Raw genomic sequence first — 25,529 nt, 5'->3', positions numbered from 1 at the left:
GGGAGAACTGGCCCTACCAGAAATAAAGATGTATTACAAAATTTATAAAAGAGCAAGGTTTAGTATAAAAATAGTCATGTAGATCAAGGGCACTTAACAAAAGATCCAGAGACAGATACAAACCTACATGGATATTTGGGTGTCTCCGCCAAGCAGTAGTGAAAGCACAATGTTTTTAATGAATAGTGCCAGGAAAATTGGATCTCATACAAGGGTTGAGTTGTTTTTTGTTTTTTGTTTTTTTTTTTTTTTTTGCAGTTTTTTTTGGTCGGGACTGGGTTTGAACCCACCACCTCCAATATATGGGGCCAGTGCCCTACTCCTTGAGCCACAGGCACTGCCCACATACAAGGGTTGAAAACTGATACTCTCCTTTACCTCACAAAGAAAAATAAATTCCAAATAGATTTTAGATAGAAATGTGAAAGGCAAAACAAAGTAGTTTCTAGAAGTTAATGTACTAAAACATTTCATGAAATCAAAGTGGTAAAAGACTGCTTAGGGGAGATTTTCAAAATCATTGATTATAAAATAAAGAATTGAGAAAATGGGCTGGAGTAAAACTGTTTGATTCATCAAAGACACCAAGTAAAGGGATAGAAGGGCAACCCAAAATGCAGGGGGAGATATTTGCAACACATATAGTTGGAAAATATATATTAAAGTATATAACACATGTACAGTATCCCCACCCCCAAAAAAGGATAAAGAAAAGTGACCTGTTTTTTTAAAACGGGAAAAAGACCAGAATAGGCAGTTGACACAAGAAGATTTTCAAACAGCCAATAAACTTCTAGAAGTTGATCTGCATGCCTACCTGAATGGCAACAGTTTAAACCAACCGAGCAACTGTTAGGAAGAAGCACCAGGAACTCCTGTGTACTTCCCGTGGGAGAACCACTTGATACAATAACTGTGGAAGGCGGTTGGGATAATCTACCATCAGGAAATACTGTGCACCCCTGTCTGTTATCCCGCCTTCCTTACCTTTGAACTATTCTACAACTATTTAAGTTGCGGAAAACTGATGATAATCCAAATACTTCTGGTCTATAATACGCAAATGAACTGTGGCTGGTGGAAAGCAATGAATTGTTTTCTTGTATCTACTAATAACTATTTCCTGATCCTTTACTGCCTATATAGGCTTGAATCTTTCCATTCTCCCTTGAACCAGTAACATCTACTGATTCTCTCATTAATGAATGGGTTCAATGAAATCTATAACACGTTTATTTTATAGTTGTAGAAGAGTAATGATTAAGGGGTTTGTTAAAAAAAAATACCCTTTTACACTTCTAAGGCCAAAAATACCATATATTCTGTGCCCAGTAATTCTCCTAGCTATACAACCAACAAAAATGCACGCATATACGCTTTCCAGGGAGAGGTGTAAGCATGTTCATAACATCATTATTTGTAATAATTAAAAACTAGAAATACCTTAAATACCACCAATGGTCAAGTAGATAAATAAACTGTAAAATATTCCTATAAGAAAATAAAGCAAGTAAGCGGCATGAACTACAGCTATAAACTACAACACGCTGAACCTCATAACCTGGAGAAAAAGAAGAAACCAGACTTAGAACCACAGTGCAGGGTGTCATCTATGTGAAATTCAAAAAGAGACAAAACTAAATCACAGTGTTTAGAAACAAATACTTAGGTAACAAAACTTCTAGTAAGAACTTCTTTGCTTTTCTTTAGAAAGTCAGGACAGTGGTTTCCACTGGGGACGTGAGGCAAGGTGAGGACTGGCAGATAGTGGAGGCGCGTGTCTGGGGCACCCACAGCATTCTGTCTTCATGCTGTTAGTGGCAATAATCAGAAAGGCATTCACTTTGTCGTAGCTCATTGGGCTCTTTGTTTGGTCTGCTTTTCTTACTGTACATTACATTTCACAAGAGAGAAAGCATTTTTAAAAAACTAGCTTTGAGGAATTATAAGCCACCTCGAGACAAAAGCTGTAGAACTCACGGCATCCTCCAATAAGCAAGTTGTTACCTTAATTTCTAAGTTATTAAAGAAATGGCCTTCAGAGACTAGTTTCTCATGCCTCCAAGCAGTAAAATAAATGCAATAAGCTACTGACGAGAAAAGCCGCCTAACAGTCCCAGTGCCAAGACTGTTATTTATTAAGAGGCTTGCCAGGTTCGCAAACTAAATATTTTCGGCCAGAAGTCCGTGTGTCAGCTTTACCTTGCCTTTCGGAAAACAGAAAATGAGCTGCCACTGGAAAGAAATTAACACCGGCATCTAACTTGTGTCAAGAGAAAATGGTTCCTTTCTACCCTCCCCTCAACCTGATCAACTTCTGTGTGCATCAGGCATCAGGGACAGGCCCTCTGTTGCCAGCACAGGTAAACGTTGCCTAGGTAACCAAGGCCTGCACCAGCAGAGCCAGCTCTTGCCATCTGTGTCTGCGCTGGGTCACCAGGCAGATGGCACCCACCCTGCATGGGAAGGGCTGAAAAGTTACAAGATTCAACCTGCGACCCTCGGAGCTTCATGTTTTCATTCATTATGTCTGAGTGTTAGAAGGGCAAGTCTGAGGGGCAGACAGCAAAGGCTGGCACACATTTACATGACATGCAATTTAATTCAGCCTTCAGGGGAGAAATAGATCGAAGATGGGGGAGTGGAGATGAGGGAGGACGACTGAGAGGACGGGAAGGAAACTTATAAACACCTATTACCCCCGTCCCCTCTCTGACAATACTCAACACTAGAATACGAACTCTTTTTTTTTTTTTCCAGGAATAATAGTAATAAGTTACCATTTGTATAAAACCTGCTATGTGCCAAGCACTTTACATAAAGTATCTCATTTAACCTCCTTCACAACTGTCCTTACAAGTTGGCAACTTTGTCTTTATTTTCTGGAAGGAAACTGAGGCTCAGAGAGGTTAAGGGATGGTGTCCAAGATCATACCTGGGGAGCAGTTAGGCCCAGGGCCTGGGGAAAACCCTTATCGTCCCCACCCACCCCACCTTCATGCTGGCAGTGAATCACCCAGTCTTCCTAAAAAGAAACTAATTAACAACCGCCTGCCTATATCTTTCCAGCTTTGAAATGATATATAAAGTTGCCATGAATGCTACAAAAAAACAAAGTAGAGTACAAATAGTAAATAAAATATCTTGCACTGGAGACAATTTTAAGCAACAAGCATTACTTACACAAAGTGCATCATCTTACTTCATATAGTTTTGGGGAATAACCAGCAGAGCAGATATGATTAGCATGCCCAGTTTATCTCTAAAGTTGAGACCTTTGCAGCCTGCCCCAGATCCCAGGAATGGAGATTACCTTCCGGGAAGAACGCCAACGTGAATCCTGCCTCCAGAGTCCCCAGCCATTCTGAGTACTAATAATGAATGTTAGGTTCATCACGTCACCTAACAGGGGGATGTGTAAGCGGGGACCCCATGGACATTTACATGTGTGGAGCAGTCTCAAGAGGAGGAAGAAGGACAGGGTGGTGAGGGATGTAGAAAGGTCAAGGAGCATAAGGGTCAGTGGGTAAGGGACAGAGGGAGAAAGGAGGGACTCTGTCCAGAGGTGGCGTGGAAGGCACAGGAGTTAGGTAAACCAGCATTGGCCGCACCAGCACAGCAAGGCAGGAAGAGCAGAGACATTATCGTTGAAGACCCTGCCTTCCTAGTTTCTGGGGTGGCCACCCAAGAAATCCTAAACTCTCTGCATCCAACAGACCATACTTCTTCCAGAATAATCTTTGGAACTGTAAATTATATATCCATTTTTCCTCTATTTAAAATTCTTCAGTCAATGGAATCAGAGTACCATTGCCATAACAGAACCAGACTTCCTGGGTTCACAGTCGGGGCTCTGAAACATAATAGTTGTGTGACCTTAGGTAAGTTACTAAAGGTCTCTGTGCCTCAATTTCCCTCTTTGCAACATGAGATTAGTACCTCACCCCTATGGGGTTCGGGAAAATAAAGAATATTATGGGGCTAAACAGTGCCCAGCACATGGGAATCCCCAGACCTATGTTAGCTAATGCCCTCAGCTACAAACCCACAGTCCTTAACCTACCACACAAAGTCCAGCAGCATCTGTCCCCCCATCCTCGCCCACACCGTCTCCACCTTCACCCAGGGACTGACACTTGTAGTTCATCCTGACACGACCTCCCTCATGTCCCAGCGTTTGCTCTTCTGTTCCCTCCATCTAGAGCACTCTTTCCTTCTGTTCTACCTGGATCATTCCCCTGAGCTGCCCAGACTCCTCTTAACTTTTTCAGCTGCTTCCCTGTACGCCTGTGGCAGATGGCTTCCTCTGGCACAGCCCCAGTTGCCCTGTGGTGACTGCTGGGAAGGAAAAAGAATTCTTTTCCCCCTCAACTCCCATGAGTTCTTGGTTGGGATGGATGCCTGTAACAAAAGACAGATTAACAGGAGAAAAACAAACAAATTATATTAATGCATGCAGCCTACATCAAATAGGCCCCAGTGAAAAGTAACTCAAAGCAGAGCCTGGAGAACTCTGCCTTACACAGCAGCTTCAACAAAGAACAATAAATCTGTGGAGACATGACAGGACAAAGGGATAAGATGTTAAGTTTCCAAGGGCAGGAAAGCGTGGGAAGGGAAATACGGGGGGAGGAAGCTAACGTAGTGGGCTTTGTCTGGGGATTCTTGGGGTGGTGTCTATAGGCTGATATGAGTGTAGAGTTGGGTCCAGCAAAAGAGAATTGATATGCCATCTTTAGGCAGAAACACGGAGAGACAGAGGGAACTTTTCCTCCATTTGCTACTTCTTAATTGCCTGCAACTCAAAAATCATTTTTATGATCAAGAAGCAGATTGTGAGGTAACATACTCTAGTTTCCTTCATAACCACCCTTTCCTGGGGAGGTCTTTCTTCCACCTCCACGCTCTTGTGTTTTGCTGGCCTCTGCCTCTGCAGAAAGTTCTCAGGAAAGGCTGAGGATGGAACTCGGGCAGCTGCAGCCCCCAGCCACAGACCATGGAGGAACAATTTTTGCCAAAGTGATGGAAATCCTCTTCTATCTTTCCGTATTTCCCTTTACTGCAATCCATGAAAGGCTAAAAAGCAGCTTCTCATAAAACAATCCATAAAACCGTATGTGGTAATTAAGGGCTGCCGTCCGGGGCGCACAGCGGCAGCCACAGCGCGGAGGACCGCCTTCCCCGCACAGGCACTGCAGCTTGTTATGGGACCTTTTCTTTTTCTAGTAAAGTTGTACAAAACAAATGTGTTACGATATTTCCACTTTACTCTCGCTTATTTTTAGACTGCGATTCTTCACCAGGCAAGGATGTGCAGTTCTTGCTGTGTCTTTATCTTTATTACGCTTTCTCATAGCCTAACCGGGGGACTGCAGGGGTCACAGACACTCAGCCTGACCAAGTTCAAATCCAAGGAATTCAACAAAGACAGTCAAATACCCTGCCTCCAAAGGCAGGCTGAAAGAAAAAGACAAGGGGACCCTGCTTGAATACTAGGAATACGGGCAGCAGAACACCATGGAAAGCAATCGGCTAAAGGCTGGGCAGTCTGGGTTTGAATGTCCCCTCCATCCGTCAGTGCTGAGTGGCCTCAGACAACTCACCTAGGCAGGGCCATCTGCATCACTGTGAGCCCCTGACCCTGTGTTGAGTAAAAACACAGGACCCCTTGTTCAAAATTATGAAGAATTTTAAGACACTAATTGTAGAATATTAAGTCAAACATCGAGCCCTTCTAGGCCTGGGGTCTTGTGTGATCATACAGGTCAAATGAAGCCATCGTGCATCTAGCCTCTGTCACCTCAGTTTTCTGCTCTGCCAAATGGGCACAATAGCAGCACCCACCTCAAAGGGTTGCTGTGAGGTTTACACAGGAAACTCCCACGAAAAACTGCTTCTAAGAGTCCCTGGTGTATACCAAAAACTTTTTCCATTCTTTTTCTTTTTTTCCCCAAAAGTTAAGTTATGAAACAGAATAACTAAGGTATTAATATTCAATTACAAAATATTTCTCTACTTTACCAAGGGATTAGCCACAAGGTCCTTCAAATGGCAAACTTCCTTATTTAATTCTGATTGAATTTACAAAAGACTCATGCCCGTCCTTCACACCAAAAATGTTATATTAGGCAAAACAAAGTATACCTCTAATTAGAAAAGCAAAGCCAAGGCAGAAAGATGGGCCCCAGACAAAATGGTCCAAGACAAAGGGGGTCTCTTTCTCTGCTCCTCTCTACCCTTGGACCTGTCTAGCGGATGGCCTTGTGTCTTCGACAGGGCTGGCATAAGAGCATAAGTTTCTGAGTCAGTTAGAATTGAGGTGAACTCCATGGCTCTAGATCTCCTAACACTTTGACTTCAAGTAATTAACTTCTCTAAGTGTGCATTTTCTCATTAACCAGTCAAACTCACAGGAGGATTAAAAAACAGATTCCCAGAGTTGTTACAAGCTTTCACTGACATATATGTACAGTCATGTCTGGCTTAAGAGGACTGTGTTCTGGAAAATGTATCCAGGGGATGTGTTCTGGAAAATGTATCCTTAGGTGATTTTGTCATCATGCAGGCACCATAGTATGGCAATAATGTGGAACCTCACCCCAAGTCAGTGACCGTGGAACAAACAATAGGCATTTAATGTGCTAAGGGCCAGAGTGCCTCACTCCTGCAAAATTACAGCATAAGATCATGGCATGATCTGTCCATCTCCATCAAAAAGAACCTCAGCTGTGATGCCAATGATCTGAGGGCTCAAAGGAATACTTCAAAATTTATGATTGCTGTGATTTAATGAAAATTTCAACACCTGCATTCACCAAGAATTTCTTACTTATTAGCACTTTCAAACAGATCGATTTACTTGCTTGGTCTGATCTCAGAGATGATGATGTGGTCGCACAGACCATGGTCTGGGGCCAGTACCTGACCTCGCCCAGCTCCTTGATTTCAAGGAATAGATGCCGGAAATGTGAGTGACAGGGGCACACCCAAGGAGAGAGGTGCCATTGTCAAGTTTCAGCTCCCAGCTTTCTAATAGGAATTCTGCCTGTGCAATTACTAAGGATGGCAAAACTGGAACAAGTGACTTCCAAATACAAAGAACAATGACCAGAGCCAGTCTGAGGACTCTGAATACTCTAAAAAGACAATCAGATGATAGAATATTCTACTTACCAGCTCAAAGTCTCTATCACATTTAATCTTTTACTTGAAAGGTCTCGGAGGTGTTCGATCCCCTACAAGGGCAAGTCTGAAGTCCTCAGCCTGCCTAATCTCCAAATAGACCCTGTTGAGAGTACAAACTAAACTCCGCCGCACAGAACTACCCACTGCTTTTCATAAATATCATCTTTCAGATCCAGAGCCTGACAAGATCTCAGAGTAGCTAGGACAGAGAGAATATGAGCCTGGGTGTCAAGGAGCCTGGGGAGGGAAGCGGAACAGACCGTGCAGGCCTGTGGACTCGTGATTTGAAGACTGTCATTTACTCCAAATGAGAGGAGAAGCCACTGACCAGTTAAGAGAAGGAATAAGATAACCCTATGTGTTTTTAAAAAAATCCTTCTGGTTGCTGTGCCAAGAACTGATACAAGAGTGATGAGTGGAGAAGGGGAAGTCATGGTGGGGAGGCCCAGAGGCACAGTCACCCTGACTTCAGTGCTCGGGAGTACCCACCGTGATTGTGTTCAAGTATCTGCTCATCAGTGAGGCTAATTCCACTAGGTCTGAATGGAGCAGAGCAAGTTAAACAAACTGTCTCCTTAAGTGCTTAAGCATAATCTAATATAAAAGTCTTCAAATCAAAGTTCTAGGAATTCTTTGATTTTTTAGTATTCAGTTTCACTTGGATCAAAATTGTTTCCAGACGCCCCTGCAATGTGTATTGATCCAGTTCATTCGATAGTCCTATAATTTCCTCCTCCCTACAGAAGTAGAATAGCAGATGGTTAAAAGCAGGGTGTTTGGGGTCAGACATTTCCCTGGATCCGCAACTACTTAAATAGGATAATTATTTTACTTCTCAGAGCCTCGGTTTCTCCTTTTGTAAAACAGGGTTACATCCACTTCCAAGGGATGCTATAAAGTTTTACCCGCTATGTACTGTAAGATAATTAGTTCATCTGCCACATAGTAAGTGCTCAATAAATAATACCTGTTGCAAGAACAATAATAGTATCCTTCCAAGGCAGGACTCCAAGACAGTTACTATGTAATGTCCCTTAGGACAGAAACCCCTATCATCCTCCCTAAGAATAATGCTGTCAGCCTAATGGAAGAGGGAGATCTACCAAAGAGCCTAAAAGCTACAATATATCACCTAAATGACCCCAGAGACAATATCCACATTTAAGATTCCCCTCATTAAGTGGAAAACTCAACAACTTGAATAACCACTAATAGCTTATTTGCATAAAATATTTAGTTTCATTTTATCATTGGCTTGCCCCATTTGGTACATACAACTTCAAGTTCTGCCATAAAGCAAGTACACTTACATCTTTGGCACATTTTAATTTTCAGTGTTCTGTTTGAAATTCTGCCTGTGCAATCATTGTAGCAAAATAATAATTGAGACAAGTAATTTTCAAACTGCAAAGGATAGTGGCCAAAGCCAACCCAAGGTCTCTGGCATACTTGAGAAAACAATATAACAATATTCTTTTTTCCTGCACCTGCTCCATGGCTTTTAATGATCTGTTTAAAATCCATTAGTGTTTCCCCATTTCTAGAGGCTACCTCTGCAGTCCTCGAGAGAAACTAGCTGATCTTTCTGACCCCAACCTCATCACCTCCTCCAGCTCCCCAAACCAGCTCAATGCCAACCATCCACAGCTTCTCACTGCTTCAGAAAATGTTGCATTCACTCCACCACTCATGTGTTGACTGCACTGTGCTAGATGCTGGGTGCACAGTGACAAACAACACAGCTATGGTCTCTTCCCTTTTAGCCCTTTGACTAACAAGGAAACAAACAAAAGTACAAGTGTATTAATATATTAAGAAAGTGGCCAGGCCTGGTGGCTCACACTGTAATATCAGCGCTTTGGGAGGCAGAGGTGGAGGAATCACTTGAGGCCAGGAGCTCAAGACCAGCTTGCACAACACAGCAAGGCCCCATCTCTATAAGAAGTGAGAAAAATTAGTCAGGTACGGCGGCATGTACCTATAGTCCCAGATACACAAGAAACGGAGAGGAGAAGAACATTGTGCCTAGGAGTTTGGAGCTGGAGAGAGCCGTGATTGTGCCACCGCCTCTAGCCTGGGTGACAGAGTGAGACCCTGTCTCAAAACAAAACAAACAAATATATACACACATCTATAAAGTGCTACGGGAATTAATAAACCGAGGAGGGAAGAGGGCATATCAGGAAGAGATCTATTTCACTGGCATAACCAGTAAAGGTCTGTCTGAGGCATTAAATTATATTTTGGGACTTAATGGTGGGACGAAAGACCTTCTAGAACATTGATTTTCAACTGATACGCCGCAACCCCCTGGTGTGTCATGAGAGGATCTTAGGTGTGCTGTGAAAATTTTTAAAGATCATTCACTAAATTATTTTCTAAAGAAGTTCAAAGAACAGTAAATATATTCCTTTTTTTTTTTTTTTTTTTTGATCAACATAATTGAAGTGTGTCTCGGAAGTTTAACTATAGATTCAAGTGTGCCGTGAGACAGAACAGGTTGAAAGGCTGCTCTACAAGAGCCCGTGGGCAGGGTACAGCCAGCAGGGAATAGACCCCAGGGGCTCCAGAGCAGAAGGGAACGTTCTTCTTGGGTCACAAACTACACAGAATGAACATGAGCAGGCGACCATAGGGTGGGAGACAAGGTCTCAAGAGCACGCTGGAGCGTGATCGAGACTCTCAAGCAGTTCAGAGAGGAGCTGAGATTTCATCCAAAGTGAAGTGGAAAGCTGCTCCAAGTCCAACAGGGAACCACCCTGGTCTTCCTCACACTTCCACCAAGATCACTCCGGCTGTTCTGCAGTGCTGTCCTGGAGATAAGCAATGAAAGGGAAAAAATGCCTGGCCTTCCCCACCCCATTGGAATGATAGGCTTGCCCCCAGTACAAGGAAATTAAGGAAATTAATTCCACCAGGTCTGACTCGACCTACGTGGGTCTTCCCAAGTGTGATCTGAGTTGAAACTCTGCAAAGACTTTTTTTTTCAAAGCCTCAAAGGATTTTTTAAACTCAGTTTATTTCAAGCCAAAATTCAAATCATCCTTTTTATTTTCACAAGCTCCTTTGAAGTCAGTTGATTTCAGGCTGAAATAGATTCAGCGGTGCCAGGGACTCTGCACTAGGAGACAGACCACCGAAGTGGCAACAGAACGGTTTGTGGCCATGTGCTTGTTCGTTACTTATATAGATTGCACCAAATAGATTTGTGGCCTTAACCATTCCTCCCTGGTTTCTGTGAAATGAGGATTAAATGAGGTAGGAAATGGAAAGGGCTGCAGTGGGAACTTAGCCTTCACTGCAGTAGCAACCGTCAGCTACTTACAATCGCAACCTTCAAAATCATACACCCCACAGGTTTTCTACTCACTGCTCACAGGACCTTGGACAAAAAACTTGAGTTTTCCCTAAGCCAGTTTCCTCAGGTAAAACAGATGTGACAATAAAATTAATTTTCTAAGGGACTTTTGATCATTTAAAGAAATCATGTATAGGCCTTAAATACAGTACCTACCACACAGTAAATGCCCAGAAAATGATTTCTGATGTTATTTTATCATTAAAGTTATTATTATTATTATTGTTGTTGTTGTTGAAGGCAAGTTACACATAGATTTGTCCATATTACTAATATGTTTTATTAAATGAATCTTACTATAGCCAAACTCCTGAATTCAAAGCCTAGCCCATTCCTTTAGTAGCAGGACTGCCTTGGGGAGATGACTTTGTTTCTCTAAGTCTCAAATTCTTCATCTACATGGGAATTTATAATAGTTCATACCTTAAGGGCTTGGAAGAATTAAATGAAATCTTGCACAAATATTAAGCCCCAGTGCAGGACTGTAAGCACTCAGTAAGCGTAAGCTATTGTTATAGTTACTATTACTATTCATACAGACCCTGAATTTCCTTAGAAACAAATTAGATCTTCAGTTTTTGTTTTCTGCTTTGTTCTGAGATAGAGTCTCACTCTGTTGCCGCAGGTAGGGTGCAGTGGCATCACAGTAGCTCAGTGAAACCTCAAACTCCTGGGCTCAGGTGATCCTCCTGCCTCAACCTCCTGAGTAGCTGGGATTAACGGCACCCACACAACGCCTGACTAGTTTTTCTAATTTTAGTAGAGACAGGGTCTCACTTAGGCTCAGGCTGGTCTTGAACTCCTGAGCTCAGGGATTCTCCCACTTCGGCTTCCCAGAGTGCTGGGGTTACAGGTGTGAGCCACCACCCCCAGTCATCAGCTTCTCTTTACACTTCATTCTCTCTACCTCTCTTCTCACCCACAGTATTTGGATTCTCTACGAGTGCTTGAAAAATAAACTTCCCCTTCATAGGTCTCTATTTGCCAAAGGTAAGTGGGGGAAAAGGTCACACACAGATCCCTTTAATCTATGTAAACCTAGAAGAATGTGTAGTGAATTTCAATAGTTCTAATACAGAAGTCTAGACTGGTATGTGATTTGAATGTCATTTTCTTTAAATAAAATTTTAATATAACGAGTCAAAGATGAGTAAGAGGAAAACAAGTCTTAATTCATTAGACTTAGAAATTAAAAGTCACAGGCAGAAATCTTGGCTCAGATCAAGCCATCAACCAGGAAACTATAGTTAAAGAGCATGGCCTGATGACGTAAACATCCAACCAGCCAAGGAACAAATAATTAGGCAACACAAACCAGGGTAGAGGAGAGAGGTTCTCTTACAGCTGAAAGAATGAGAGGAAAAATAAATAAGGCAACACACATAAGGTGGCAATAGTTCAGGTAGGTGCTGCCTCTGGGGAATGAATTTTCTCTTAGAAATAGGGAGAAAAGCAGGACAGGTTTGGTGAGGTCAGCAATAAACAGGCAAACCCAAGTGGTAGTAAAGTCAGCCTCCAGGCCGTGACAGAGGTATAGGGATGACATCCCTGGGCTGTCGTGAATGCCTGGCCAGTGATTTCATACCAGGCATAGAAAAGATTCACCTTTCCCAAAGAAGAACTCGTAATGGGATGGCTTACATCCTGGGCCTCTTTACTTTCTTTCTTTACTTAGTAACAGGAGTTCCACCAAGAGAGCTTCCCTTCTCTTGGGCTGAGATGATGTGTCCTTAGACGTATTAACTAATGATCCCTGGAATCCCATACTGAGAAGGGGCATGAAGGCTTGTGATGAAGGGGCAAGTCAGAAAAATGGGCCGCACAATAGATAAAGGTATAGAAATAGACGGGAAAATGTTACAGAGTGAATTCATTTTTTACACCAATAGGAACCTATAAAGATTACATCAGCAGTATCTGGTGCTTTTTGTCATTTATTGAAATTCCAAACAAGGATATAAATCATCCACATGAAAAAAACAAAAAAAAAACCTATCATCTTTCAACCATCTTCATTCTTCCCATTCCCGATCCTTAAATAATGACTAAGCTAATAATTAAGATAGTACGACGCATTAACTTTTGTGACTGAAGGCAGCATAATCTGACTATCGAAGCTGTTTCTTGCACCCCCAATTCTCCCTGTTAGCCAGGAGAGAAATAGGGGGCCACAAGGTGAAGAGGGATTTCACCCGTGATCATCAGACACCAAAATCATAAACTGATTTTCAGAAACACATGATGATGAGGTTAATTTCAGTCCCAGCCCCTTGCGTGTGCACAGAAGCACCAGCTTTTCAACACACATTGTGTTTCATGAGCCCCACTGCATCAGAAAGCTTGAGGTATGATACACGTAAGAGCAATGGAGACAGAAAACAATTATAATGCCTGAAAGGTGGATTAGAATGGACTGAACTTAAATTTCTGGTTGGTTTCTTCCAGGGACTACCTGGGTTCAAATTCATGCCCTGCAGTTTCCATGACTCAATAACTATTTATTGAGCCAGATGCTCTATGTGTGAAGTGTGGCCCACACAAGTACATTTTTAGACATGTTCATAAGAAATACAAATTCGTGGGCTCTACCATAGACCGACAGAATCGGCGTCTGTGGGGCTGGGGCCCATCCATCTCTAGGATAACAAGCCCTTTGAGGTCCTGATGCAGTTCAAGTTGAGCAGTGCTGTGGCAGCAAATCTGTTAGGAGCACAGACGTTGGGTCTGCCTCCCAGCCCACTGTGAGACTCTGAGCAGTTACTGGTGCTGTGAGCTTCCGTCTCCCCCTCCACACGCAGTACTTGGCTTCATCCTGTTAATACCCCCAACACTTACAGTGTGAGGCACAGGGGCTAGTGCAGGCTGGACATGGGAGAATGCACTGCCCTTCACCCTGGTTTTTAGAGTCCTCTGAAAGAACAGTCCAGCACAGGGGTTGGCAAACTTCATCAGTAAAGAGACAGACAGCAAATATTTTTTATTTTACAGGCCACATAGTCCCCATCTCAACCTCTCTACTCTGCCATCGTGGCATAGAAGCAGACACAGGCCCTTGGACATGAGTAAGCATGGCTGTCTTCCAATGAAACTTCATCTATGGATACCAAAATTTGAATTTCATATCATTTTCATGTATCATGAAATCTTATTCTTCTTTTGATTTTTTTCAATTTAAAAAGCAAAAGCCATGCTTATTCATGGGCTGTGTATAAACAGGCAGCCAGCCACGTTTGGCCCAGAGCAGTGTTCTTTAACCTTTTTTATCTCACAGTACACTTGAACCTATAGTTATACTTCTGCGCCACACTTCAATTATGTTGATTTTTAAAAGATTAAATAAAAGAATATACTTACTGTGCTTTGAATTTCTTCGGATGGTAATTTAATTAATGATCTCTAAAAATTTCAGGGCACACCTAAGATCCCCTCTCAGCACACCATTTGACAACCACTGGCCCAGAGGCTATAGTTTGCTGACCCTGCTCCAGACATCTCACCTCAGGAAAGTGGTTAAGCCAGAGTTTCCTCATCTGTCCGATGAAAGTAATTCTGCTCATCCTGAAGGTTTGTTGTGAGATAAGAAACATCTGTCGACTGTGTGGCAGGCTGCTTGACCCTGAGAAGGCCACTCAGCATAAAGCATCTACTGTCCTTATTATGGTGAAATGTTTATCTCATGAAAAACAGCTAACAGCCTATGATCTAGGAAAACTGGTTGAAGCAGGGCAGGGATACAACGTAAAAGTGTAGGCAAACAGAACTGCAAGTTACAAATTGATTTGCTGTAAGCACCATTAGACGTCTGCCCATTAGCATATTGGTGAATTTATAGACAGCAGTAAAAAACAAGCCAACTGTGCAAAGGAACTCCAATCGCCTTACTCTCTTGACTTAAAAGAAGACGTGTGGTTTCTTCTGGACGTCTAAATTGCTCCCATATGTGTACTGTCCCTCCTGTCACAAGGAAACAACTCAAATAAAAGTGTATAAAGTCTGCCTCTGACCTCAGAGCCTCCAGGAGTTCACACTACCATGCTGAGACCAAGAACCAACTCACACATCCCATAAAGCAGCACACCCTTGGGAAAATTAACAGCTGCACAACATCTGGAGGGAAATTCCGGCTCAGGGTATGGAGAAATCTAGGACCCCATTTTCAGATAACATTTCAAGGGCTCATCAAAGACTCAAATGTCTCTCAGGGTTGGGCCCTTATTATTTGGCTCACCATTTGCCTTCTGCTGGCTGCCAAGAGCCTCAGCACGGTGTGTCCTCCCGGGCTGATCCCGACCTGGTGGGCAAACTTTCCCATCCCCCTACACTGCTCCCATTATCCGAGAACTCAGCAGTCTCTTCTGGTGGGGAGGGATAAACACCTGCCTGAGCCCCCTGTCAATCCGGCAGCCACTGACCACATGTGGCTACTGAGCTTTGAAACATGTGGCTGGTCTAACCAAGGAACCACATTTTTAAATTTAATTTCACTTTAATAAATTTACATTTTAAAACTGAATCGTCCATTCTGCTACTGGAAAATATCTAGGCATGTTTGGAGCAACTTGGAGATGGGAATCTAGTTTTCAACTTTAAATTAGTAAGACCTAAATATAGGACAAGTGTCTCTGATGAAAAGTTCGCATCTCAATTGAGAGATGCTATAATGGGAAAATATACTACACACACCAAATTTTGAGGACTGCTTATAGAAAAAGGATACAAATATCGCATTGATAATTTTTATATTGATTACATGTTGAAATGAAAATAGTGTGGCTCTATTAGGTTAAATAAACTATATTATTAAATCCTACATGTTTTTTTGTGTTTTTAAATGCGGCAAGAAAATGCACACTTGCTTGCACAAGTGGCTTGCATTACACTTCTGCTGGACAGCACTGCTGCAGCGCATTAAAGAAAGGTGTTCTTGTCTCACTGATACTAATCACAAGGCTGGACTCAGAGTCTTTCTAGCTGTGACCTCTGCACCACGTGGTTTCCCTCCTGCCCACATCCCAGAGAACAGTGTCTTCCCCCCTGACCATTTTCCCCGGTTGATAAGGCAAACCTTTCACAAAGAGTTTCACTTGTCTTTAGAGTCCAGCCCAGTTTGGGGACCAAACACACAGCAAACAACGATGACAGGACTCACAGCCCAGCTCTCCGCAGGTGCACATCCCGCTGACCCCCAAGAGAAGGACACACACTCAGAAGTCACTTGCTCATTCCAGTTCTTACAATCTCAGAGACACACCACAGTCAGGTTGTAATCCTGGGTCAGGGCTCATTTCCAGTCCTCTCCCCACATTTTACTTCCAGTCCCCTGGTGATCCTGACCTTCTCAGAGCAAGATACGGATACAGTTTTCATAACTAATTAAAGAAATGTTCATTTCGTGTGGAGTAAGGGCACAGCCAATAAATTCATGAAGAAATGCAATGGCCTTTGAAATGAGAAAGAAACCCCTTCCAGGAAAGGATTTTACATGCAACAGTTTTGGTATCTGAAAAAACATTAAGATATGATTAAATGAATGACAATGTATGTATTTACTATGCAGGCACAGTCTTTTTTAACAAAAACACTAGAATAACCCAAGTAGCCTTTTTTTCCTGGCCCACTAGCATTCTCTGTAAGAGTTAACTTCTCCCCGATTATACCAGATGTTGAGGGCCCCCACCCCTTCACATTACACAGGAAATGAGGCCTGGAAATATGGGGTGTGGGGCCAGGGGTCTCTCAAAGAATGTTACCTACCCTGAGGCTGCTGTTTATTAAAGTCTCTTGATAGCCTAACCAAGGTCTCTGACTCAGCGACTTTAAATCAGTTTAAAATCAGAACCAGAGCCTACGCTCTAGTCTTGAACTGAAAAAAAGAAACAACAATCATCATGAAAGCACAGATAATCCCTTTACCTTCGGAGAGCCATTTCCTGTAACCATCTTCCTGCTGACCAATCTTCCCAAGCTGCTTTCAAGGAGAAAAATGAACTAATTTGGCGTTTAGCGCCTCTTTCTTTCCCTGCTCAGGTGAAGGTGCTAATTGGCAGTAAAATGCATAAAAAGGGACATCAGAATGGCTGGAGGCAAATGAGATCTGGATAATCCGTACCCTGAATAATGAGCCTCGGAAAGACCAGGAGCTAACTGCAGCTGTTGGTAATAGGATCCAGGTAGCCCTTGTAAATCTACCCCCTCCAATTAGAGAAATGCTTTCCTATACTTTCCCCTGAAGTTGGGAATCAGAAATGAACCCACCCAACTCCCAGCCCTCCGGCACAAGTGTGTGTTCAATTCTCACAAACAAATTTTCCTCCTGGGGAGATTTCGAAACCATGCTGGTCAGCTACTAGAAAGCCTAACAGGCTTCCTCCTTTGTCCTTAGACCTAAACCTCTTCTCTCTCCCACCGGTCCCAAGGCGGGCCTCCTGGGTTCCAGCCGTTACCATTGTCGATCATACTCCTGATCTCTGGCCATTTCCACTCCTGTGTGCACAGAGCCTTCTGCTCTGCAAAGCGCATTTGCAAGCATTATCTCTTTCGGTCTCAAACACCATCCAGGAGCAGATTTGGGTTGGGGAGCCTGAAGCTTTACAATTTGTGGAGCTCTTTAATAAAATGAACATAAAATTACAGGACAAAAATGCTAGTGCCTCCTTCCAGAGCCTTGCGGGGCCCTGAAGTGGTCTCAGGGTAAATCTAACTCTCTTATCACCCCTCTCCCTCACTCCCACCCTCAAAGGTAGGTGGGTTCCCAAGGCAGGGAGTTCACGCCACTCGCCCAGGTCAGCCGCCTTCTCGTCTCCCCAGTGTCCGGGGCACTTCTAGTTCCTCTGTCTTAAAGGAAACTTGGAGGAAGGAACACATAAAACAACAGAGCTAAAAGTGGTCCCCACCAGGCCCCGGAGGTTAGGAAGCTGTCTAGACTGCCTGGGGTAGAAAGATGGTGAAATAGAAAGAAAAAAACAAAACCCTACAACATGTACTTAATTGGCATTGAAGGTAAGAGACACATTCTACGTGTCCAGATGAAGCCACAGTGAACCCCTCCCCCACCACTTACTGACCACAGAGCCTAGAACAAGTTACTTGGCTTTTCTCATTTCAGTATCTTCGTTTGTCAAGAAAAATTTACTGAGCACAGGACACGGCCCGAGCACTCCCACTGTTCAATAAATGGAAACTATTGTTGTTGCTGTAGTTATCAACTGGTCAGAAGAGCCCTGCTTTTACACAAGTCTCCAAAGTGTGCTAACTACCCAGCAAATCCATCTGCTCCGTCGCGGTGAATCTGAGAATTAGGCCAGGCAGCTGCTGAGACATCAGCATGTCCTGGGCAGCAGTAAGAGTGTCACAGCAGATTTATTAGACAAAGTGCCTTGTCGTGTCCACTTGGGGGTGGGGGGGTCAACCTACAGTTTCAGACTTAATATCTGTGTACCTGTGAAGTCCCCGTGGCTGTCCAGTTTCAGTGAAGCCATATTATCTGCAAATGCTTTGAGAGAGCAGAGTTTGAGAACCACATAATTGCTTGGTTGGGAGTGTTTGGTTTTTATTTCGTTTTGGGTTTTTTCCTGTTTGTTTTGGTTTGCTTGTTTCTGCTAATCCAGGGAACCAAAATGATCACGCCTAAAGTTAAGCTGGCCTGCACGTCCCTTCTTTCCTCCTGTCTGTCCAGTTCTCTCTTCTTCCTCCCACCAGATTTCAAAGTGGCTCCAGATTTGTATGAGGAGAAATAACAGACCCACAAGAAACACATCGATTAGTACTAATTGATAAGTTCTAATCTGCTTGCTCTAAATATTAGTGAAAAATGCCTTGCATATCCATGAAGAATTTAGCAGTTTACAGAAGACAGGGGGGACCCATGCCCATAATAGGCACCTCCAAAAAATTAATAACACTATTTATACACTCAACAAATATTTAAGGAGCACATACTGAGAGCCAGGCTAATTCTTAGGGATTCTAAATTGAATCAAAAAAGGGCTTTCCTGCCTCCTCAGCTCGGCAACCACCACCACCCCACTCATATACTCCCCCAGAATGGGGTATAACTTTCAAAGTACTTTGCATACTTCAAATTACTAGTTTAATTATTTGTCATCTCAATGAGTCTATAATCTCGCTTAGGGCAAGAACAGCATTCATGTACAGGTGCTCATAAACATGGCTGGTCAACCTACTGAAGGTCCCTGCCCCCAACAAGTTCCTGATGGAACAGAGGACTTGGGCACCTAAGCAGTTTGTGAACAATACAGGGTAATACCTGCTACACCACAGGAACACAGGGAGACCTGCTGAGGCAGGGCACAGATGTGACCCTGAACTAGGTATTCAAAAATGAAGAGAACTTTCGTCAGTGGAGGAAAAGTGATAGCAGAGGGAATTTCCTGCACAGAAAAACACATGTACAACAACAACAAATAGTTCAGAACTATCAAGAACACATTATATATCAGGTTCTGCTCCACAGAAATATCTCATTGATTCCTCCTAGGCACTGTTTTTGCTCCCATTTCACAGATAAGGAAACTGAGGCTTAGAGATCTCACTACTGGAATGCATTGCTCTGCATGCATCAGAGCCCAAGTTCTCAGTCCCTATATTACAAAATGAGCAGGAAGAGAAGGGATACATGTAGCGACTGGGGATATGTTTAGCTAAGTGTCTAAACATGAGCAAAGGAGTAGCAGGTTGGAAGGCCAGATATGTGGGCAGGAGCCAGATTCTGAACTCGAATGCCAAGCTAAGCAGTTAGGTTTATTACACAGGGGGTGGGGAGCCAAGACAAGCATTTAAGCCTTCAAGTCATTTAATCAGCACTGCATTGTAGCAGACTTCTCCACAAGTGATGAGAAAGGTGGGCAGGACTGTGAGGGTCCTGAAGATAAGGGGGCTATTTTAAAAGCCAGAGATGAGGCACTGGGCCAGGCAGATGGAGTAAGGATGGAGAATCAGGGGCTGGGTGGAGAGATTCTCCTGAGGTATAGCTGACGCAGTGTGGTGGGGAATTAGGTCTGGAGCAGAGGAAGAAGAGTAACTAAGAAGACACCAAGTTCAGAACTTGACATCAGTATTCATCTCATTTCCCGTCAATCAAGATAAACACGTAAGGGCAGGTCACTGGAGAGCAGGGACTGCCTGAGTCATGTCCCTTGTATTATTGTCTAACCACTTCATGTTCAGAAGCTTCATCAACCTGTCAAAGCCATAATCTTCTCCAAGGCAGAAATGACTCTAAGGATCCTATGTCCACATGCCCACTCAGCACTCACTTCAGTACCGGTCACACAATGCAATTCACCAAATACTTGCTAAATATCAAAAGTGTGTGAGACCCTGTGCTCAAAAAGTGCTGCTGACCAAAGGTAGAAATCATAAAAGAAAATATGAACAGGATTTACCGCACAAAATTTTAAAGTATCTGTACTTTGCAAAAGAAGAAAGAGAAACGGTTAGTGTAAATTTTAAAGTTTCACTTCACTAATAATCCAGCAAATGTAAATTAAAGTAGATACCCTTCTTGTCCATCAAACTTTAAAGACTTTTTAAACACCCCACCAGTTCTCCCCTCTTCCTGTCTTTGCTGGAGCAGATGAAAGCAGAGAACCCAGGGCAGGGCTCTGGAGCACCCATAGCCACTTGAGGAAGAGACACTGGTCCTTGAATTGACTATTCACCCCATGGCAGAGCTCCCAAGAGAGCTGCCTGACCATCAGCAAGACAAGAAGAAATGAAGCTACTAGATTTGAAGTTTTTATTTTCCTGCAGCATAACTAATATACAGATAGTTTCATTTAACCTTTAAAATAACTCATTAAGGAATGAATTCCCATTCTGGAAGTTGAGTCAGTGAAATCGAGAACCTTGCTTATGGTTCTATAATTAGTAAGTGGTGGAGCCATAATTAAAACCCACATATATCTGGCTTCAAAGTCCATGCAATGTACAGTATGCATTCCACAATTAGACCATTAAGAGGCAGTCATCATTCTGAGAACAAGCCCCATGCATTCACAGAATGGCACTTGGCATATGTGGTCCCTGGAGGATTCCCATATTCCCTAAAAGATCAACATTAGCTTCCACAGCATGGGTTTCTCTTCCTAGCTAGGGTCACTACTGTGTAGACAATAATGACACTGCAACATCAACATCTTTATATCAATTTTCTCTTATGTAAAAATGGATAGTAAAATCTACTTTAAAAATCTGGTGAGAAGATTAAAGTCTTAGCCCACAGAACAAAGTTGATACTGCTTCAAAAGTTAGCTTTCTAAAATACAAGTTCCATCACAGTAAATTTTCTCCGGTCTCCTAAGCTAGGCTCCAGTACCACAGTTAGGAAGCCTGCCCAGACTACCCGATGGCAGTTCCCTGCACTCTCCCTCCCTGCTTCCTGTACACCTTTGCACAGACCTACCTTATTTCATTCTTCACATTGTAACCGAAACATTCCTATGCTTTTCCATCTCCCTCACTGTACTATAAGACACCTGGGAATGGGGTGACGTGAAAGGAATCAGAACATGCCACCCCAAAATATGCCACTTTGGCATATTGATTATTTTGAGCTGAAGGCACCTGAGAAAAAACTGATGCAGGAAGAGCTTTCTGAACTCCCCCCTTCTATGTGAAAGCAGGGCCTAAAATTTCCCACCAGAAATGCGCCTTCCCTGTACCAGGAAGAGGAAAGCATTCTTATCACAAAAGACAGTCAACACCTAGACAAATTTATTTTTAAAAATCTCCTGTTTTCCATTAGTTTCCCCATATATCTCCCAGTCACTATTCCATAATTTACCACCCCTATTCTAAACTTCATTTTTCCTTTGTGTTATCACATTTCCACAATTTATCCTTGTTTTTTACATTGGTACACAAGCTTTCAGGAAGATCCCCTTCTCTGGGTCATTTTATTGTATATAAAGCTCTCTTTGTACACATAACAACACTAACATCAAATAAAAATTGTACGCTTTTCTCCTATTAATGTATCTTGTGTCAGTTTGATTATCAGGTTCAGGCATAAAAGCTAAAGGGGTAGAGAAAAGTCTTTCCCTTCCTACAATGTCAAAACCATGTTCAGGGCCAGCATATAGCAGAAAATGTTTTATTTAAAAAAAAAAAAACAAACAGTCTATCATTTTACACTCACAACAACCCTGTGAGGCAATTATTGTAATTATACGCACACTAGAACTTGGGCAAATTGAGCCTTCAAGTTGTAGTGACTGTCTAAAATCATATGCAGGAGGCCAACATTTAACTGAACTCAGGCCTCCGGGTGACACCTGTACTCTCCTCTGTTCCATTAGTCCATCTAGACAGAACTCTAGAAAGAAAATGACTTCTCAAAAGTGCTCAAAGGTGGTCAGGCCTGAATGGTATTAGGACATCTGAGAAAGTTATCACCTGGGAAAGTACAGAGAACAGTTTTAAAGGATAAGAAAGGTTGGCAGACCTGGGTCTAAATCCAGGATTGCTCTGTCCTTAACCCTGTGCAGCCTTGGGCTTCAGCTTCCTCATCTGTACAAAAGGTTTTAGAACAAAGACGCTTGCCCATTACACTTTTATGCAAGACTAAAAGAATAAAAATATTTTATTAAAAATAAAAAAGAATTTAAGAGAGTTATACAAAACATAGTGAGGATGTAGTAAGGATCAACTAAAGGTATTATAGGCCAGGAAAAAAAAAACAGCATATATTAAATGCCCATACCACAAAGTATTTTTCATACCTTATCTTATTTCACCCCCACGGTGACCTTGTACACTTTGATAACTGAGGAAACTGATAGTGAGTGACAAAACTAAGAATCAAAGACATTTAAGTAACTCGTCCCAAGTCTCCTAGATGGCGATGGGCAGAGCCGGCATTCAGACTGATGTCCTTCAAAGCCCCAAGCCTGTGCTCTTTGCAATCTACCTGTCTGCATCCCAGATTAGTTCTAGTGGAGAAAAGATAAGCAGGACTCAGATATGCCCTGTGTCTGAGGTCCTTGTGAAGTGCCAGGGAAAAGAAAGCCTGAGTCGCATTCAAGTGCAGGTTGGGGTGTGCACGAAAGATATCTGGAACAAGGGCAGGATGAGGCAAGGCAGAAATCAAGAAGGAAAAGTCAGCCAACAACAAATGTCATGCTCCTCAACGTCCCTCGCTGCAAATATCACAATAAATAGTGGAGATGACTCACAGTCGCCTCTCAGTCCCCGATCACAGGGTCTTCAGGTTTCAATCCCCACACTAGAATACCTGTGTATGATTCTGCCACCATTTGTTATGTCCTGGAAAATTGTGTGCAAGAAAAACAGAAACTTCAGAAAGGTCACAAGAAATGTCTGCTGTCCTTCAGTCAAAGAAAAGGAAACAAATTTGAGTAGGTCAGTCTCTTACTTGCTTCATTAAATCCAGGTATGTTGAAGGATGGTTCAGGTAACTACAATGACTTCAGACCATCCTCCAGAGGAACAAATACTATTTCACAATAACACAACGACAAAAACTTGTTTTCTGGTGTTTTTCTCTGTTACACACTGCCCCCCGCCCCCAAACTTGGAACAAATAGGCCTTTGTTCTGCAGTCAAGGCCCAGGAAACCTTTCTGCTGGGAATGTTTTTGATTCATGCGGTCAGGTTGGGCACTTGTAGAAACAGTAGTGCGGAAATCAGGTGGGCGCAGGGCTCCCTCTCCCAGTAGCACAGAAAAGTTCTCAAACGAGTCCCTTCTCAAATGACACGGAGTCCTCCCACCTAGTACCACAGACTGTGAACCCAGAAAGATGAGCAACCCGGACTAAGATCTAGACTTAGGGAGAGAAAACACGACAAAGAAGGGGCGGCTGAGTGGACTTCGATGGGGCGTGAAGTCATTTTGTCTGTTCAAATTTATGAGCATAAGGAGAGTCTGAGGATTTCTACTAATAAATGCTTCCTCCTCTGAACTTTTCCGAAGTAGAGTTAATGGCACATAGAGCCAGCAGATGCCATTGAAAACTCATTGCTGAGTACTACCTGTAACTCAGAAGTTCCTGTCTTCCCATGATCAGTGGAACCCACTCCGCCCTGTCTCCCCTCCATTCAACGCAGTATGCCCCCCCTCCCCAATCCGACCACAGCACGCCTGGCCACTCCTCCCCGAGTGTCCCCCGCAAGGCCTGGAGCCCGGCGAGCCGCGGGACCTGCGGGGGCCCCCTCCTCTCCCTGCCACAGCCCTGCTCTCCCCTGGAGCCCACAGTCTGCAGCTCCTGCGGTGCAGGCGAGAGCAGGCAGGGATGGTGGGAAAAGAAGCTGTGCCAGCTGCATGTTTCAGAACCTCCCTCCATATGCATTTGCCAAAGGAACAAAAAAGAAAATCAATGCCAGGAAAAGACAACTGAGCCGAGGATGCGGTGGCACCGCGGCTGACTCCGCGCCTCTGGGCAGCGAGGGGCCGGCCAACCGCGTGTCCGAGCCGCAGAACCGCGCGGTTACCTTCAGGATGCAGGCCATGGCGCTCGGCCGGCCCTCCTGCACCGAGCAGCGGGCGCGCCTGGGTCAGGGGCAGTCCCGGCGGCGGGCGGGAGGCTGGTACCGCGGCAGGACAGCTCCAGCCCACATTCCCGCAGATCCCGACAGGGGGACCGCGGCGCTGGCTGCGCGGCCGCAGGCCCCGCCCCCGAGCCGCGGTCGCGGCCGCGCCCCCGCCCCGGCACTGGCTGGCGGCCCGCGAGGCCCCGCCCCCAGGTCACGTGCCGTCCCGGGCGCCCACGCCGGCGGCGACCCCTGTGGTCCTGCTTTTCTTTTCACTGTGAACGTTCTGCGGTTCGGCGTGCGCGAGGTTCGCTCCGCAGCAGGCAGGGATGCGGGGCCCCCTAGGGAGGGAGAGCAGCCTCCTCTCCTCCCGGGCTCCGGGCACACGTCAGGGAAGTCCTTGCAGACACGTCCCACTTTCTGACAAGTTTCATGGGTTTGGCATCGCCCCTCCGCAGACCTTGGGCGCCTCAAAGGATTCTTCAAAACTAGCAACGAAGACCTATCTCCCTGGACTCTTTAGTATGGAGCCTTCACTCTGCTTAAACATCGCGTCATGGACAGAAGTAATATTTTGTCATTAATAAGGGGGGAGCACACACTTATCAGCGGGACACCTGAACCTCACATCGCTCTCTGTGTGTGTATTATATTTTTATATAATTGCCCTTTGCCAATGCGAGATTGTTTAGGAAAGTGTACAGACATGAAATGTATGTGTGTATCATTGTATTACATACGTACATACTGATTGTATGATATACGAATATAAAGTGTGTGTGTGTGTGTGTGTGTGTGTACGTGCACGTGACTTTGCTCTTCCCTGCTACAAGCTTAGAAGTTGAAAGAACTTTCTTGCAACTTTAGTAACAAGGTTAGATCTAAGCTTTCTAACAAGAAATCCTGAAAGGTCGTCTTTCAACCATCCAACCTGAACTCTCTCTGAGGCTAAAACAAAGGGTGACATACAGCTCTGCCTGAGAGGCAGGAGGCCTGGAAGATGTTGGGGCCCTCACCCCTCCTATGCAGGCCTGTCTGGGAGTGAAAATTAACAAGGGAACCCCTGACCCCCAAGCAAGACTCGGCTAAGACAAAGTTATTTGTACGAGGGAAGTAATACCACAAATCATAGCAGAAGACAGAGGCAGAGCATTCTGTGTATATACATAGATTTTTACCATTTGTTTTGTCAGAGAAATCTTAAAAGCGGCCCTGAAATATTTTATCCCAAAGAAGTTTCACTTGCTGCAAGCCCTGTTTAGTTTGTCTACATATCGACAGGAAAAGCGCTGTGGCCTGGTGGTGTCATCAGACTGACTTACAAACCACAAGGCAGTAACCAGGCTTGTGGTGTCATCAGACTGACTTACAAACCACAAGGCAGTAACCAGGCTTTCAAGGAATTTGGTATCTTGATGAGAACATTCATAATCCTTAGAGAGCGGGAAGAACCACAGGAAGGAGATGATGGAGGCTG

At 43.9% G+C, this 25,529-nt stretch overlaps 1 protein-coding gene across 1 annotated transcript in view; it reads right to left on the bottom strand.

Annotated features, from left to right (window-relative positions):
* Positions 1 to 24,184, bottom strand: part of ST6GALNAC3 (ST6 N-acetylgalactosaminide alpha-2,6-sialyltransferase 3) — a 522,516-nt gene extending 498,332 nt beyond the window's left edge. The window contains exon 1 of the mRNA XM_053592657.1: positions 24,014 to 24,184. Within this exon, the coding sequence (XP_053448632.1) occupies positions 24,014 to 24,031 (18 nt within the window). The 5' untranslated portion in view covers positions 24,032 to 24,184. The remainder of the gene's footprint in view (positions 1 to 24,013) is intronic.
* Between the last annotated feature and the right edge of the window lie 1,345 nt (positions 24,185 to 25,529).

Source organism: Nycticebus coucang, chromosome 5 (assembly GCF_027406575.1).
Source record: "Nycticebus coucang isolate mNycCou1 chromosome 5, mNycCou1.pri, whole genome shotgun sequence".
Classification (NCBI taxonomy): Eukaryota; Metazoa; Chordata; class Mammalia; order Primates; family Lorisidae; genus Nycticebus; species Nycticebus coucang.
The sequence above is the reverse complement of the archived record's forward strand: the minus strand, read 5'-3'. Positions and strand labels throughout refer to the sequence as shown.